Source organism: Taurulus bubalis (genome assembly GCF_910589615.1).
Source record: "Taurulus bubalis genome assembly, chromosome: 7".
NCBI classification, from domain to species: domain Eukaryota; kingdom Metazoa; phylum Chordata; class Actinopteri; order Perciformes; family Cottidae; genus Taurulus; species Taurulus bubalis.
In genome coordinates this window covers 14515590-14533581 of record NC_136595.1, presented here as the reverse complement: position 1 = coordinate 14533581, position 17992 = coordinate 14515590, and the positions used below count along the sequence as shown (strand labels likewise).

The window sequence follows — 17992 nt, the reverse complement described above, 5'->3', positions numbered from 1 at the left end:
GAGCAAAGTCTGAAAAGCTTACTGTGCAAGTGTTTGTTGTTCAGAATTTAGAGGAAATACATTTTTAAACATGTGATAAGGATGGACAACAGGTTCAGGATCCTGAAGGGTTGTGATGGTGTCCGTGACTCCCAGGCCAATACAACAGAACCGAGCAGTAATACGGCAATGAATTTAGTGGCTTTGTTTCTATTTTAAACGTATACCGAATCACGAGGGATTGAATGTAACTTCATCTGGCTGCTCAATTATTCTCCCGTTGGTTAACTCCATTAAAATATTTCATGCATGACAGATGGAGATGAGTGGCAGAAAGAGACGCTGTGCTGAAGGTGTTTGGAGGGGCAGTATTGGCTGGGACTGAAGGAAAGAAAAATGAGGGATCATGAAAATGGAGTTGGAGGAAAGGAGGAGAGCTGAATCATCTATAATTGAAGGGAATCTGGTTGCTGCTGATAGGACAATGGCCAGTTGTTATCCTGCCGCGTCCGTGATTCCTTGATAACTCTGAGGTTCAGCTTGAGAAGAGAAAGTTTGCCTGCAGTGGAAATCTTCATCCTTCACCTTTTTTCTCGCTCACAAAACAAGCCGGCTTGTAGCGACAGTAGAAGTAGATCACAAGACAGAGTTCTTCTTTTCTTTTGACAACCCAAAAATACCAACACACTTGGTTTCGGAGGCAGTGATTTAATTGTACGAACAAGGCTAACCGTTGAGAAGCTTCAGAGCTGCTATGTTAGTCTTGTTTCTTAGTTAGTGAGTGAGTGAGTTAAGACTAACAAAGAGCCACTCAGCAGGTCTGAGAGACTGCAGTCACGCTGCCAACTGCGACCTCAGCTCGGAGACACTCTGCTGCGATCTGATTCATATAGTGTAGTATAAAAAAAAAAAACTGAAAAAAGCAAAGTGGAGAACACAAAATAGAAAATGTATTTGAAAAAATAAAACTTTTATAAAAATAAAGCTTTTCTAGTCTTCCGACCACTCAAAGCACTTTAACATTACATGACATTATTCACCCATTCATACACTGATGGGAGGAGCCACCATGCAAGGTGCCACCTGCCCATCAGGAGTACCTAACATTCACACACCGTAAGCAACGCTAAGTGTCTTGCCCAAGGACACATGGACATGGACTAGAGGATCGAACCGCCGATCCTCTGATTGAAGGACGACCCTGCTCACCACAGTCTCAGTCGCCTTTGGCAGGGAAGAGTCGCTGTAGGATGTAACGGCATGCAGCACTCTAAAACACTGGTGTTCCTGTGTAGGAATAAAAATGGAAAATTGTGAAAGAATAAATTGCAGCGAGGAAATTAAATATAAAACTGCTGATTTCAAGCCCTTGGTGTGAATTGCAGAGTCAAACTGCACACAAAGAGGCCATGTCAAGCCGAGGGGTTACATAATGTTACCATGACAACCAGGTAGCTCACTCACAGACCACAGCAACACATGGTCATCCACACGGACACACACACACACACACACACACACACACACACACACACACACACACACACACACACACACACACACAGACGGACAATAACAGTACCTGGATACAGCTGCAAGGTCAGACGCAAGCAGACGAGCAGCCTGATTTCTAGAAAACAGCAGTTATTGATTTTTGTCTCTGGCAGTAAACACTGTCGTTGTGGTTATTATCATATCCTCTGACTCGCCGCTGCACTTTATAAAACAACAGAGTACTGGCTCTCTGAACCTGTGTAATATGGAAGTAATAGCCAGTCTAAGTTGTTATGGAGTGTAAGTGCATGAGGTTATTGTACTACGAACTACAGCCAAGTATTGACGGCAGCTCCACTGTGGCTCTAATGTCAGTTAAAAGCTCCATAAAGAATGATTTGGATTATCATATACCAAAATGTGAGTACTGTTTAAAGCTCTCCACAAACACTAGAATAAAAATATTAAAGTTAACTGGTTTGTGGAGATAGAAGTTTCAAAGTTTACCAATAAAAGTGCTTCAGTTAAATGTGAGGGAATGGAACAAAAAGTGTCTCTTGCTACTAAATGTTAGTAAAAACGTCAGCAGGAAGAAAATGTAATAATACACAGCTTAAATATGTAAACCTTACATCATAATAAACTGATAAACCTACAAAAGAATGTTTATATGCTGGAAGGGAGCTGCAGTATTTTGTCTGGTTTTATCTTCCTCTGTAGGTCTTGCATCACATGTAGCTGGTCAGTAACCGTCCTGGTCAGTAACCTTCTATCGTATTGCAGAGGTGTATCTGTGCAGCCTCGAGCTTTACAGAGCACATTTTCTGCCTCTGATATGTGGATGGCAGCAGGGGATCTGCAGTCAGTAAAGCTTCAGCTTTCAGGCTTGTTTGCAGAGCTCAAAGCTGAGATGGAGGAGGAGGAGGAGATGGTGAAGTTCAGTGAGATAAAGAAGAAGAATAGAAAGAGCATTATAGAACTGAAAGAAAGATGCAAAATTGGTTTATGCCATGAAATAACATTTACGGAATACAGTATATTTATTGTTTAGTAGATTCTCCATTTAGGGCCATTGCTCTGTTTATGTTGTGTTCTTCAGTATAAAATATCTTAAATTAGAATTTGCAACAGTACAGAGGATAGCTAGTGATATGCAAACAGTTTAATTGAAATATAAAATAAGCTGGTCTTATTTTCTAGGGGTACAAATCACCAGATGCCCCACGATATGATATTTGCACGATACGATGTTATTGCGATTTTGCGATATGAGTGCAGTGTGTGTGTAATTGTGCGTCCTCAAGCAGTGAGGTTGCAGATTGCAGCCAACTGAAACATATTCTATCAGTTTACCAAGTGTGGAGGAGAACTATGGTAGCCGACTCAAAAACCATGAAAACGGGAAGATCCTTATCGAGAGCCAGAGGTCAGAGCTCATTAAACAACTAATTCTCAGGTCACTGAAACATTTCAGGTCACGCAAAAGAAAACCTACTTAAAGGAGCAATGTACAACCTTCAGGGCAGTAATATAGCAGCAAACAACTCTTATGATATATGTAAAGATATAGTGGAGTGATGGGTTAGGGTTGGCCGCTTTGCACTGCTCTCATGCGGCGATTACAGCTGATAAGGCCGTCCCATTCAACAACGTTGCAACGTGGCGATAGAAATGCTCCCAATCTCGCATTGATGCCAATATAGCCCCCCTAAAGGCTACACCCTATGAAAACACTAGAAGCAAAGCCTAAACATGAACAATTCCATGGTCAGTGTCAGTTTAAAATCACTTCAAATAAACACAATTGGAATATGACATGTGGTGTTAATGAGCTCATCTTGCAGGGCTTGTCAGACAAAACAAAGGTTGGAAACACAGAGCCACGGAGTAAAACTAATTAAATGTCAAAAAGAGTGCAGAAGAGATGACATCTCTGCCATAAATCCTCTGAACAGCAGTGTAAACACAGCAGGACACAGAAGCTGTTTCCCTCATCTGACAGGTAACAGCTGTCATTTGTTTGTGCCTGCTGATTGGAGCTTTTTTGCTCTGCTATCACCATCCGTACATGGTATCCATGTAGAGGCAGAGAGGCAAGCAGAAAGGCCAGTTATCAATGTTTTAAACCACAGACTTGGTATTAAAACCAGCTGTGTGTGGGTGTGGGTGTGGGTGTGTGTGTGGGTGGGTGTGTGTGTGGGTGTGTGGGTTAGTTGGCAGGGCAGGTGCTTCAAAGGAAATGCAAGCATGTACCTCTGATGCATGGACACATGAATAAATAAATTAGGTATGTGTCTCAGTAAAACGGGAAATAGAGGCTTTATAAAGCAACGGGAGCAAATGCACTGATGCTCAGATAAATAAGTAAACAGCATAGATGTACTTAAGATGAACAGTGGTGCAGAGACATCAGCTTTTAGGAAAGCCGTTGAATATTAAAGTATCTGGGATTTCCATCGATTCCAAAGCAAGCCTCTCGAAACTCCAAAAAATGGATGTGTGTGTTGTATTTTAACACACACATTTATTTTGCAGATAGTGTTCATGTGGTGTTCAGATGGTGTCCATGTGATCGGCATCTATTTTCTGTCAAACCAGAAATAAAAATGAATCGATGCCTTTGCAGAAACAAAGATCAAACAAACAAAGTTGAAAACTTGGTGAATGGTAAAGCTTTCATGAACAGGCATTACTGTATGTATGGTAAAATAATGGCATGGTTTTATTTATCTATAATCTACTTTTTTTTTTTTTTCTTCCATTTCTCCACGTGGCACTTCCCTCTGCCTTTCACGGATGCATCATGGGACATCGGTAACCCTCAGCTCTCCCAGGTGCGTAAAAAACACGCATCCACCCGACAATCCAAAAGCAATACAAAGACGACCATCTTCTTTTGTCTAAGGGACTGCGGTGTTCGTAGTCATGCATCTCAGCGTTGCATAGACTATCATGCTCAATAATTCATCTGGAGTCTGATCAAAGTTGACTTCAGAGCTAATTTAGCTTCAAAGCACAGCTGGTGTTTGCTACAAAAGAGTAAAAGCTTTGTCAACGACGACAACAGCAGCACACCATGTAATTTAGTCTGTACAGTCTATTGAAAAAGTATAGAATATGGCAACATGCAGATAAATTCATCTGAATTTACTTCATCCAAATTGAGAAGATCCAGAAGGCAGACTTCAATGATATCCTGGAATATCCCCCGAGAACAGACTGCACAGAACTGTCCTTTATAAGTGGAAATTCCTTTGAACTCTGCCTAATTAGTCGTTGGTCGCAGGCTTGTGCTCTCGTCTGTCTGCCTTGTTTCCACTCAGCCTGTTAGCGAACAACATACGGAAAAACTGCTGTAAATTTGTAATCCTATTTATGACTTAAACATGATCCACAGAATGAATTATTCAGAGATATGCACAGCCGATCCGTTGGCTTTGGGGCCGGACTGGAGTTGCCTTGACTTTGATTTTTCCCGTTCTCGGGTTCTTTCCTCTGGACACTTTGCTTGGCTGTGTTTTAATTCCATATTCATCAACAAGGTCAGAAAGAGAGCTGCTATAGATGATATACTATCATCCTCCAGAGGAATACGCTCAGGCTTGCTCAAATTAATAATACAATCTTTTCTTCGATAATAAGTGCAGGGTTGTAATGCTTCAGTGAGGCACTTGGTCGTCGACAAGTTCAGGTTCAGGTTACTGCACAGAAAGAAGACACTGGACACTGGATAAATAAATGTGCCTAAGTTAATTCATCTGCATGCTTTTAAAGAAAGGAGACTTTATTTCAGTGTTTGCTTTTAGTCTTATAGCCCACAGCCTCAAACTGAGGAAAATGGTTCACAAAACTGTGAAAGGGAGCTTGATCCCATTTCTGGGCAGCAGAGAAGGAAAATATCAAAGCAGATTGGTTAGACTTGACTGTGCCAGGCTGGAGTCGAGCCACCCGCATGCTGTAGTATATGTCATGTTCAAAGTCTCTTTTTGACAGGAGAGGAACATAAATGACTCTTCTTGTACTGTATCACCATTCAGTTTATTTAACTTACATGTTATTAGGCTACTCTTAATGAAGTAACAAAAAAGAAAAGAAAATACTGCTGTCAAATATACTACGGTTTACTTGATTTCTAAATCTCCCAGGGACCGAACATGTTCCCAAATAACTTGATGTCCAAATGTAATAATCAGGCTGCGAACAAGTTGCCGAACGAGTTGCACCTTCTTGTTTTATGGCTGCAGATCTATTCAGTGTTGAGCTAAAGGTCATATGGTGCGATATGTGATATGTTACTGTGAGACACCAGCTTTCTTGATGTCTTCAAAACTCTGATTTCTAGCTTTCAAGTTATCGGCAGTACTCATCACTACTTATTGTATTAGTATTGGAGATATTATTAAGGTTCTAGTGGCATCTAAACAACAACAACCACAAAACAACAGTCAGTTGGAACACTATTCAATTATTTTGTTCCCAGTAAAAAACTAATTTCCATTCAAATCTATGTAAATGACTGGATTATTATAAAATGTGCCGTGCAGTCTATTTTTTTGCGCAGGAGCAAACTAAAGCTACAGTTGCTGGGTGCTTGACTCATGGTCTTGGTAAAGATTATATACAAAGCACAACTTGACAAAAAAAAATCAAAAATCAAAAATCGAAAAAGGTGAAAAATTAGACCTAATCTTGTAAAATGTGAAGAGACTGAAGCAAAATCATCTTGTATAAAAATGTATCTTGTTTGTTTCTCCTCGCAACAAAAGAGGAAGCTCACACAAGCGTCACAATGAAGGGTGACTCACATCTACAATATACAACAGGATGAGGCGCAACAAAAAGTCCTTAAAGTGGTCAAAGAAACATGAAAATGTGAAAGACTCGATTCTTCATCTGCTGAAGAAGAGCATGTGATATAAATGAAAGCTGTAGTCAAGTTTCTGTATGGACCCTGAGCTTAGATTGTTTAAATATTATCTTTGATGATGATCTTCATTATCTCTTTTTCTTTTTTAAATAAATTGACTAATAGGTTTCAAAGGATAAAGACTTGAAATGTAACGTGTAAAGTCAGATGCAAAAATGAACATTTAGTTGTAATATTATTTTGTGACTGAGTGGCACCTGCACTGCTAGTGAGCCTATTGCAGATCAGCAGCATATGTAGTATCTCTACAGATGTACACATTACAGCAGGATCACCAGCATCTGCATTTTTTCACACTTCATGAATGAGTCATTGAGTTATTTCCTTTTGAATCAGAGTCCTATCAGATCTCTAAAGCCGTATGAGGAGAAGGCAGCTGGGCTCCGAGTGTGGTTGCTTACTCTGCATGGACCTTATTTACAGGGACCCAGATGGGACAAATCAGGCACTGATGGAGCTCAGTCCTGTCACGTTGAGTCTTGTTTCTTTTGTTCTGATGACTGGTCTGAGTGTTGAGACAATAATGGGCCTGTCAACGGCTCCAACCTGAACCTCTGAGCCAAAATCACATTAGTTGTGCTCAAGCTTGTTTCAACAGTGTAACATCCACAATCAATAATCTTTGTTTCTGGGTATTTCAGCATATTTAAACATTTAATGTAATTTGGAACATCCACTCTGAATAAAATAATGTGGTGCATACAAAATACTAGTACCTTGCCAAGTGCTGTTGTCACTTTCACTGAAAGGACTCTGCTCTCCCAACAGGAAAACTGCAGAGTAGTTGATTAGGATTTAATCCCAGACATAATCTTTTCTTCAATTTTTAACACTCACACAAAATGTTCTAGTACATAAAGAAACTAATGTCGTATGAACAGAGCTGCTGCTGATTTAACTTTCAACTTTACAACAGAGCTCATGAGCTGATTGTTTTTCCGTCCCTGTTGGTCCAGGAGTTGTCAGAGGAACGCCATTCTCCCCCGCTGCTCACCGTCAACGGGCCGGGCGAGGAAAAGCTGTTCCGCAGCAAGAGTGCCGAAGTGGAGCTGACGGCAGAGAAGGAGAGGGTCAAGAAGATGTTGTCTGAAGGGTAATGACAATGTTTTTTGTTTGTTTCACTTCAGCAGGAGGTGTACACCACATGACCTCTTTGAGCACTGGGCAGATTGTCTGGAGAAAAGGAAGCTGAATGGTTTTGTTTACTTAAAGACCAGACACTGTACTTTTTACATTTCAGTGAAGTCTTGTTCAGTTTAGTCTTCAGTTTGGCTTTGTTCGTCTTTATGTAGTTTTATTTTGTTGTTAACCAAATGTGTTTAGCAGTGGTGTAAAAAGTAATCAAATCAAATCCACTTAAGTAAAAGTACATTTATGATGGTAAGAAAATACCTAGTTTTGAGTTCTTAAGTACTCATTATGCAGAATGACTCCTTTCAAAGTTTTACATTATTATAGAATATTATATAATTCTGTTTTTATCACTAACAAATACATTCAAGATAATTTTGTCAATGTGGAGCCAGTTTTAGACACTTATCATATAAGTAGAGATGCAGCAATACCAGTAATGGGTATCTGTCCAATACTGTACTCAAGTACTCTTACTCGTGAAACTACTCCAGTTCAGCCACACACGACAAATACTTAAAATGCTTATAAAATGGAAATATTCAAGTTCAGCAGTGTCCACTTTGTACAGTAGTAGAACGGTACTTGAGTAAATGTGTTATTTTCCATCTCTGCCTTTTAGTTTATATTAATAAGCAATAACCTGCACTAAACATTAGACCATGTGATCAGACTCTGCGAGGATCTCATTAATAACCGCAATTTAATAGACTTTTAAAATTCGACATCCTGTACATATAATGGATATTTATCAAGACAAATGTTTTTGTTTAACTTGTATCTTTCTTTTCCCTGTGCAAAGGGAGCAAACGGGTTATATTAGCTTGTCACTCTCTGAGGCCAACTGTATCTGTAGACGCTGTACGTAACGTGGTGTCTAAAGTGTGATCTGCCAGATTCACAACACAGAGGAACAGTTCCTTCACAGGGACGGTCGTGTTTACACCTCACTGCTGTTTTTAACGTTCTTCTTTTAGCTCGATGTAAAATGTTCTTTCGGAAAGAATGTGGTAGAAAAAAGACATTTTATTCTACACAGGCAGAAAGACGAGAAGACGAGAAACAGAAAAAGAGGGGAATCCTTCAGCTGGAGCTTCTGATGTTTATGAAATAATATTTAGGCTTTCAGCAATGCATACAGTATAAGAATATTAACAAACAAAACACAGAGACATAACAAAAAAAAAACAGGGCAGCCGATGTGAGTGGGAGTACTGTAATGGAAATGGTATCTGTTGGAGTTTAGGAAGTTTAATCTTAAGGTTGTGATCCCGTGAGCAGCCCAGAGCACTTTGCTGAGCTCTGTAGAGTAAATGAAATGTACTGCTAAAAGCCGGTCTTCTCAGCAATTACAAGCCATTAAACTGCCATTAAAATTTAAAGTGTGCATATTTAGATCATATTTTAACAACACAATTGTTTATAAAATATTAATTGCCATAATTTCTTTTTCAGAAGTAATTTTTGTAGTTCAGAGAACTTTTTTTCTGTCCCATAGTTTAACTGTTCACCAATATTCACTGAAAGCTGTTGACCGGTTTCTGAGATATCCTTTTCATGAACAAAGACTTGACCTCTTTGGCAAAGGAAAAACGTTTTGTAGAGACAGCACTTTCTTCTACATCAAAACATGATATTATCCACACAGAGAGACAAGCTTGTTCCCACACTACAACTGAGGGGGTTCTTTCTGAAAGGAGAGCTGCTATTTGAAAAACAGTGACTCACACTGTAACTGACAAGCAGAAAATGAAAAGTATTTTGTAAACTGGAAACATGTGTCTCAGATAGTGGGAATGTGATGCTCCTCGCTGATGCAGCATCAACTAATTGAGACTGTAGATTCTGTAGAATACAGCACCTATGATTGTTGTTTTTATGAGAGCAATATGTGAAAATGCTACGATGAACCTACAGAGAATTTACATCTGAATCTGCAGCTCCGTTTGGCTTTACTTGTCTATAACAAGTTCAACTCCTTTTAAAGCCGTCCAGCCACAATCTTTGGTTTACTCTCATTGCGTCACTACAGCAGGCAGCTGTTAAAAACTTACTGTCCTCAACCTGCTCATCACCAAACGGTAGACGGACACAGTTAGCGATGAGCTGGAACACAGGGGAACACGTAGTACCTATGGTGTACATTTTGGGCTTTTTTTCATAAAACAAGCTATGATTTTAAAAGTTAAGAAAAATACCATTGTTGATAAACTACAAGATCAACAATGAGTCTTTGTAAAAAATCTTTTACAGCTAAGCAGAACGTGTCTTCTGCCTGGTTCTGCGTTAGAGTCGGTGTGTGATTGTGTGTCCGTGTCTTAAGACCATCCAGGTCTAACTAGCACAGAATTTGGCTGCTTCTTATTATCGACATCACGGTGCTCATTATTGATCACTCGACCTTCCATCTGAGACCAGGAAGCAGAAAAACATAGCTACCCAGCTGCGTTGCAACCTCTCATCCTGTCGGTTTTATTTGAGGATTGTCATAAGCCTACGTAGGCTTTTTTCTCTTGTTGCTATGGTGAGAAGTTTTATGGATGCTAAGCTGTTAGTTTAGTCGTCATGGTGTAAAATCTCTCTGGTTTATTAAATACTGAATCCTGACCTTTACTGGCACACAGGACCCGATCCGTCTGTCCAACATGGTGGGAATGGATAACACGTCACTTGTGTTGTTTTTTTTCTTCTAGTTCTGTCGCGGGCTTCTCTGAAAACATTCAAATACATGGCCTAATGGTTCCTTTTAAAATACAATAAATGTTGCATCAAATTCCTCCAAACAGCGTGTGCAGGATGATCTAAATGTTTCACAATCTCCTTATCTTCTGCATTTTCCTCACCAGTAGGGCGTCTCTCTGACAGTCTACCAGCATCATGTCTTTATAGCTACACTAATCAATATGTTCTACTTTAACAACAATCCAAATCATTGAAATGCTAAAGCGGTGTTTTCAGAAAAGAAGCTAATAATAAATAAAAATGTGGATAAACCAACCACACGTAAATAAATAATGCAGACATTAAGTTAAGTCGGTGTGTTTTTGTGACTCCCCTTCAGGTCCATGTGTGAGATAAACATGGAGGCCGAGCTCTTCACCCTGCAGGACAGTAACTCCAAGCTAGTGGAAGCACTGCAAGAAGCCAACGGCAGCGTGGAGCAGTGGAAGAAGCAGTTGTCTGAATACCAGGAGGAGACGGATCGCCTCAGAGAGCAGGTGACGTACGGAGCGTGGACTAATAAACACCTCATCATTCATTTCATTGGTCAGGGAGGACACTGTTAAGGTGCTGCTGATCCAACTCAGGAGGTTGTAGGTTATGTCTATTCTATGTTCTATAGCGTTTATTCTTGTAACATCCCATAATGTGTAATGGTTGCAACTGATGCACCACAAGCAGTCTAAGCCATCTAAATTATAATGCTGGCCCAGTTATGAGGAGACTTATTTTTCAAATTGGGGACACTTCAAAGTGTATCATCAAACTAAGTCGAAAGGAAAAATAGCCCATAATTCAATTGTTTATAATCAGTTTGACCCATTTCAAGTTACTTTCCCTAGAGAGAATAGCATTGAGCATCAGTGTTGTCGCTGAACCTGCAGTTCAAAATACACTACTTTGAATATGAGGTTGCCACTTTTTTCCCTTCAAGACTTTTTTAATTTTTGGAATCGAGAATCCACATTTACGTTATTTGCTGTAGATACAGTATGTAAAGCCTTCTTTTTTTGACATTATGTTCATGTAAATAGACTTGACTAGCGTATTAATCAATATTTGACTAGAACTGGAACCGTGTTTTCACCTGAAAATGAATCAGAAACAAGTATTTTCTGTTGTATTGTTTTAAATGTGTAGCATGAGGTGGTAACAGTCAGCGCTTTAGTTTAAGGTAATTCACAGAAACACAAAAATGGCAAATTTCATAAAACAGGGTAGTCCACCCCAATAAACCTGCGTAGACTTCCTGTTTCATTTCTCTGCTGAGTCGAGTGTTTTCATATCGGCGTTGCATTATGGGACGCTCTGCTTTCTATCAATCCACTTCACCTCCAAAGGATAAAATATGTCCTCCAGCCGAACTCTCCAAAACAAGACGCCCTGTAAACCTATTTGTCACAACCCCATCTTGTATTTAGGGCATTCACAGCCAGTGACGTGCGTTGAGGTTCGAGGCTGGTGAGGCACTGACAGATTTACAAATATATGAACCCAATAGAGGGGCTTAAATTTCCATTCAATTGCCAGCTTGCACATTGACTACTGGTTGTTTTTCATAATTCATTTCAACATTCTTTACACAAACATTGGTGGAATCAAATATGTATTACCTATGTATACCGGCTTAGAGAAAGAGCACATTCCCTCTGCACCAGCTGTATACTTTTAATTTGCCATCGCGATTCCACAATTCTCATAATACTCATTCAATAAAAATAAAAATAGGCCCTATAGCCTACTGCAGTGTATGCATGGTCCTACCTTTACTTGTAAATTAAGTCCATTCGTCTATCCTTCTGGACAAAACACTCTGTGACTTTGTTGTCAAAGTCCTCCTTATCATCTTTTATTTTTAAAAGTGTAGAAGAAGAGCAATGGCAGAACAAGCATTTAAACTCAAGACTCTGCTTCACCTGCCTCCCCTGACCGTCATTTTCTCAATGTAGTTTGGATATTATAAACCTTTTCATACAAAAAAAACTGATCATTATCATTTGCAGTATGTATTACTAAGGGAATTATAAACTAGACATGCAGTAGATCGCAGTAATTAACTTTAATTTGTATTACCGTTTATTAAAAATTGTTAAGGAAGTATTATCAGGGTAAAAATGTTGACCAAACTATCAAACCCTAATGTGTATGCATATGGTTTAAAATGACAAATGGACAAATGATCTATTTAAATCAAAGTAGAAGTGCTGCGTTTGTTTTTGTTCTATGAGACATTTGACCACTCGGATGGAAACTGGATAGATATTATGCAGATGTTTTTATTCAGACATCTATAACTATCACACTAAAATCCCCACACAGACTTGGTCTCTTCCAAAGTGCAGATGCATTTTTCATCCAGTCCCCCTCACCCCCCTTCTTGGGATATTTCTGTTGACAGGCTCCCTGGATAATCGCAGGGCCAGAACGCAGGCATTTCATCTTTAATTTAGAGAGAGAAAATCATGCCCTTGGTCAAGCTTAACAAGCCTTCTTCAACACGACAGAATTAAGTGCTGCCGCAACCGGTCTGCAATGAAACTATAACCACCAGTGACAGAAAACTGGCCCTTTTTCATTTTCAGCCCAAGTTGTGGTTTCATCCATCTCTACGAGTCCAGGTGAAGGTTAACACACACACACACACACACACACACACACACACACACACACACACACACACACACACACACACACACACACACACACACACACACACACACACACACACAGCAGCAAAGTCAACCAGGTGGCAGGAAGTAGAGCAAGCCCCCAGGGTTTGGCAACAGTGTGATGAGGGGGACAGGGATGTTTTTCCTTTTTTTTCAGAGGGGAGGGAGTTACAGGACACCCTTTACTGCCCACCCTCTTTCCTCCTTTCTGCCCCATTTTAGAGAAAGAAAATAAATCCTCATGTGTGCAGAAGAAGAGAGGTTGGCTGGCTTTTTCTCCCTCGTCGCACTCTCTGCTTCAGCCATGTTTGTGTCCACCCACAGCAGAAGGTTTATTTTGTGGGTTGACTCTGACCTCTGCTCAGTTTTAAAGAGATTTAGCAACACATGGAGTGTGAGAGTTAGGTTACTGTATTTGATTGTAGAATACTTTATTATAACTTTATTATAGGTTTAGTTGTTTTTATTTCTAAGTCATTCATTTGCTTTTCAGTTGAGCAAGTTTTGAGTGTGGGGGGGAATTATATCTGTAAATTATTTGAAGCAATCTAAATAATAATACAGTTTTTAAATTAATTTGGGTAAAGCATATTAACAAATCCTGTTTCTTCCAACTGTGTAAACACTTGGGACTCAATTAGATTGTTGTCTTAATCGGAATACTCCTGGAGCATGCAAACATTGTAGTATATTGATTTGTTTTTTTAAGGCCTAATGGGAATTGAACCCCTAACCCGCACAGTGTCAGTGCCTTACTGTTAAGCTAGTAGACTAACAGTGAGACACAAAACTTTAAATGCTTAAATGTTGTGACTTCAATCCGTTTACTTAGTCAAACTGTCACGCACCGTCTTTGGCTTCTCCAGTAGGTCAACGATAAAAAAAAAAAGTCTCCAAGGAAAGAGTTCAGTCCTGACCACTGGCAGTAAATCCTTTTTTCCACCGAAGAGTGTGAGTGTGTTTGTGGTGGAGATTCAAGATGGATGAGAGGAGGAATGAATCATTGTGTGCATGTCGATGATATGTGTGTAGGCGGGTAGGCGATGACCCCTCTGTTGGTTTTCCTCATTCCCATCAGTAGTACTCGTCAAACTATTTTTATATTTACATGTGACTATATAATTGTATTTGTACATTACTGCCTCATGGCTGATTTCCATGTTTTCCGCTGGAGGTGAAAGGGTCATGTGGTGGATTTATAAAATGACATCACACATTAGGTTAATGCACGCCTTTCATTGGATAACTGCTATAATGAGAACCTACATCATTCTCCTCATTACAATGGATTTCTGTTTACCCTTTTTCTTTTGACCCACACCACCCACTTTCTCATTTTTCTCGTGTTTGTCCATCAAAAAATTGGTAAAAATATAATTACATATTCTCATGATACCTGGACTGATCAGCTTCAGACTAAAATAATTAGATAAGATTATTAAGATAATTCTGATAGACTTTCCAACTCCTGGAGTGATTACGTGTTGTTGGGGATCAGAATCAATTTAAAACTAATTTAATTTGAAAGATTGCTTCAGTGTCACAGCAAGATGGAGAGTGGTTTAACATATTTGAAAGTCATGGTTTGGATACGTCTAGGATACTTGTTTTTTTACATTTCTATTTATTTATTATTTTAAAATACTTTCCCTTCCTAAACCCGCAAACCCCTAGTTTTAATGTTGTTAAATATATTTCAACTCGAACCATGTCCAGACTGAAACATTTTCAGCAGCTCTTAGATGGATTGCCATATAGTTTTGTACAGACTTGTGGCTCCAAGAGAATGAATTCCACGTACTTTGGCGATCCCCTAACTTTTTCTCTATCACAAGGTTGACGTTTGTGGTTTTGAGGACAATGTTTGAATAACTATTTGATGGATTGAAGTGCAGACTCACAGAGCTCCTAGCATGACTGTAAACTCTTGTTGTCTTGTAAAATGTGTTTTTGTTATGTTAATAAGTATATTAATTGTGTGCTTGTGGGTTCCAGGTGGCAGAGCTTGAGGCCCAGCTGGGGCCTCCTGCTGCTGGTCAGACTGTTGGAGAGGAGCTGAGTCAATCGATGGAGGAGCTGGAAGCCCTGCTGAGTGCCAAAGATCAGGCAAGACACCAGTTCAGTCCATCCATTACACACTGTCCAAATCCATTTAACCATCCTGAAGGGAACCTCACTGTGTAATTCCCCTGAATGCTACACACCGGCCCTTTTTAAGGCTATGAATTAGATCTTTATGGTTGAGTAATCTTGTTTTTATTTCAACCAAGAGGCAATTACTCAACAGAATGCTGAAAAGAGAATGTGCTTTGGGGTTATTACTTATGCCCTTCTAGTGTCTGTTTTTTATTAAATCCTTAATTTATCTTCACAGCACTGTAATTGTTTGTGTGGATTCATTAGTTTGGTGAGACAAAGAAAGCTTTTATAAAATACCACAGCATCACAGGATTAAGACGAGATGAGAAAAGATGCAGATGTCCAGCGCTGCCAACTACATGTTAAGTGTTCATAACCGTTTCCAAGCTTGGCTTTAATATTTTGATTTTGTTATGACGCCAAAGTATCATCTTGTGAATATTTGGGCCAAGTCGATGTCCATCAAATGCATGCTGGGTACGCTCAGCCAAAGCCCATTTTCTCTGGATAAATGAAACGCATATCAAAGTCGCTGCTGTCTTCCAGCCTCGTTAACATAACCGTGTCTGTGACATCACACAAACAAGTTCAAGTTCTGGCCACAGGATTCGTGCGAGGTCACAGTCATTTCCACAGTGGCTAAATCACCCTCCTCCCGGGAAACATCAAGGTGTCACACCGCTTATCACCAAGCTGATAAATGCCTCTTTGCAGTGAATTTACCAGCTGTGTAATATAGATGGGTTGGATGTTTTGTAAAAGCTTTTTAAAGAACCACTTTAAGTATTTTTGTGCAAAACATAAGAGAAATGTCCCATGATCTGATAAACGAGGATGGTGGACGTGGTGTGAACGTGGTGTTAACTTGTTGTTGTGACAGTTCGGAATTACTGTTTTGTTTTTTTTAGGAAATTCGCAATCTACAGAGCAAGAAAACCGATGTGGGTGAGCTGGAGAAGGAGAGAGAGGAGGCCATGCAGAGACTTCAGGTAACATGACAACTGTGTTGTTGCCTTCCGTAAAACGTCATGTTGCAGTCAACGTTGCTATACCTGTTACTGGGAATTATTGGCACATACTTTATTTGAAAATGAACTGTCAAAGCTTAAGTGATACATTTTTCTTCTCTAAGATGATGTTAAGAAAAACGTAACTGCCGTACGTCAAGGTCTTAAGAAGTTCTAACACTTGAAATACAGACTTTTAGCAGCCCTTTGATTGATGAATGATTGTGGCACTGCTGCACAAATTGGCTCTCTAACCTACATTGTTGTTGTTACTTAACATAGTATAGCTTGTATCAGGAGAGTAGGAAAACCACTTAATTGACAGGAAGGAAGATAAAAGCATTTCATCTTCACTTTGAGCAGAGACATTCTTTTTGTTTTGCCATTGATGCTTGTGATTCAGTTGCTTGGATTTTTTTTCATGGATTTTTTTTTTGTCCTCTACTAGTAAAATATGTCTACTCAGAAATGTTCATGGTTAATTTGGTCTTCACCATGTTACATTCATTTTTTTACATTTTCCCATCATGTTGTGGTCTCAGTCCGTTTGATATCTGTTGTCTTGAAGCTTCCTTATAGTAAGAAACACAAAGGTAGTGCTGACCGGGTTACAGACTGTTTTCTGCTGTTCTCCAATCTAAACAGCTGACAAATGGACAATCAAAGTGCTGGTGCTGTACCATCAGACCTGCAGCAGAAGATCAGTTCAAGAGAACTGAGAACTGAGAACTTCAAGGAGAAAACACAGTATTGAGCCTCCATGCTAATGCAGGAGATTGTAGCTGGTGCATATTGCATAGCCTTAATTAGGTCCTTTATCATTTTTAGAAGTGGTGTCAGTTTTGAATTATGTATATTCATATTTGACCTGTTCTGTCCTTGTGTTCATTCCATAATCTATTCATGTGTGCATTTGGCATTATGACCTCATGAAGCACTCAATTGCACATTTAAACTTGAGGTATAAACCATTTTAAAGCAAATAAGTTATAACATTCTCATTTAACTTTATAAAAAAAAAGGCAGTGCCTGGCTATGTAAACAAAGCAAGGTGAAGCTCAGACAACAACATACATGTTTAAATATAATTTAAATATACACAAATACTGTACAGAAAGAGTAAAGGCATGGACATGCACTGGGATAAAGCTTACTAATTATTTTTACTCCGTTTGCAGATATAAAGATTTGTGTAAAATGTCCTAATTTCAAAGTACTTGTGATCGGTCTTGCTTGCCCAACATTAGACAGCAATGTAAAGCAAATCTGTATTATTGTAATCCCTCTATCCCACTTCATAATCAGGGCATATTAATGGACAGATACAGCAAATATTATAGCAGGAAACAGTCTACTTTAGGCTTACTTTCTTCACCAGAGCAATTAACATTACTACTCTGCAAGGTGTATTCCACAAACAAATGTACAATTCACATTTAAGAGCAAAGGTTGCTCATGCTAATGCCACAAAAGTAGAAAGAAAGCATACAATTTGGACACCAGCACATGCAAAAAATATTCAGAAGGACATCCAGACAAGAAAACTGTATTTACAGTTAATGTGTCCGTAGGATCTGGAGAGACAAAACGGCGACTTGGAGGAACGGGTCCAGAGTGCTGAAAAGACGCTGGCGTCGAGCCGGGAGGAGAAGAACCAGGCGGAGGTTGAGGTCCGACGCGTCATCGACGTCCTTGACGTCAAAATCTGCGATCTGAACGACTTGAGACAGAGCCTGGCAAAACTCATCGACAAATAGCCCCAGCAGCAGTTGGGCTGCATCTCCACAGTCGGCACTGGTTCCACCCATGTGGCCTTGATTTGTGTTTTACTGGTTTATCAGCAGAGCAACAATCAAAGCAATGTGTAAGAAAATGTACTGGTGTTTAACTTCATGGATCTGTGTTTTTAAGATCAGTGCAGGTAG

The 17992-nt window shown here is 39.5% G+C and overlaps 1 protein-coding gene across 1 annotated transcript in view; it reads left to right on the top strand.

Annotated features, from left to right (window-relative positions):
* LOC306739064 (homer protein homolog 3-like) overlaps nt 1-17992 on the top strand; it is a 35469-nt gene that overhangs the window by 17383 nt on the left and 94 nt on the right. Inside the window, exons 5-9 of the mRNA XM_079221013.1 lie at nt 7357-7493; nt 10593-10749; nt 14917-15027; nt 15969-16049; nt 17639-17992. The exon at nt 17639-17992 is cut by the window's right edge and continues 94 nt beyond it. Coding sequence (XP_079077139.1) covers nt 7357-7493; nt 10593-10749; nt 14917-15027; nt 15969-16049; nt 17639-17824 — 672 coding nt within the window. The 3' untranslated portion in view covers nt 17825-17992. The remainder of the gene's footprint in view (nt 1-7356; nt 7494-10592; nt 10750-14916; nt 15028-15968; nt 16050-17638) is intronic.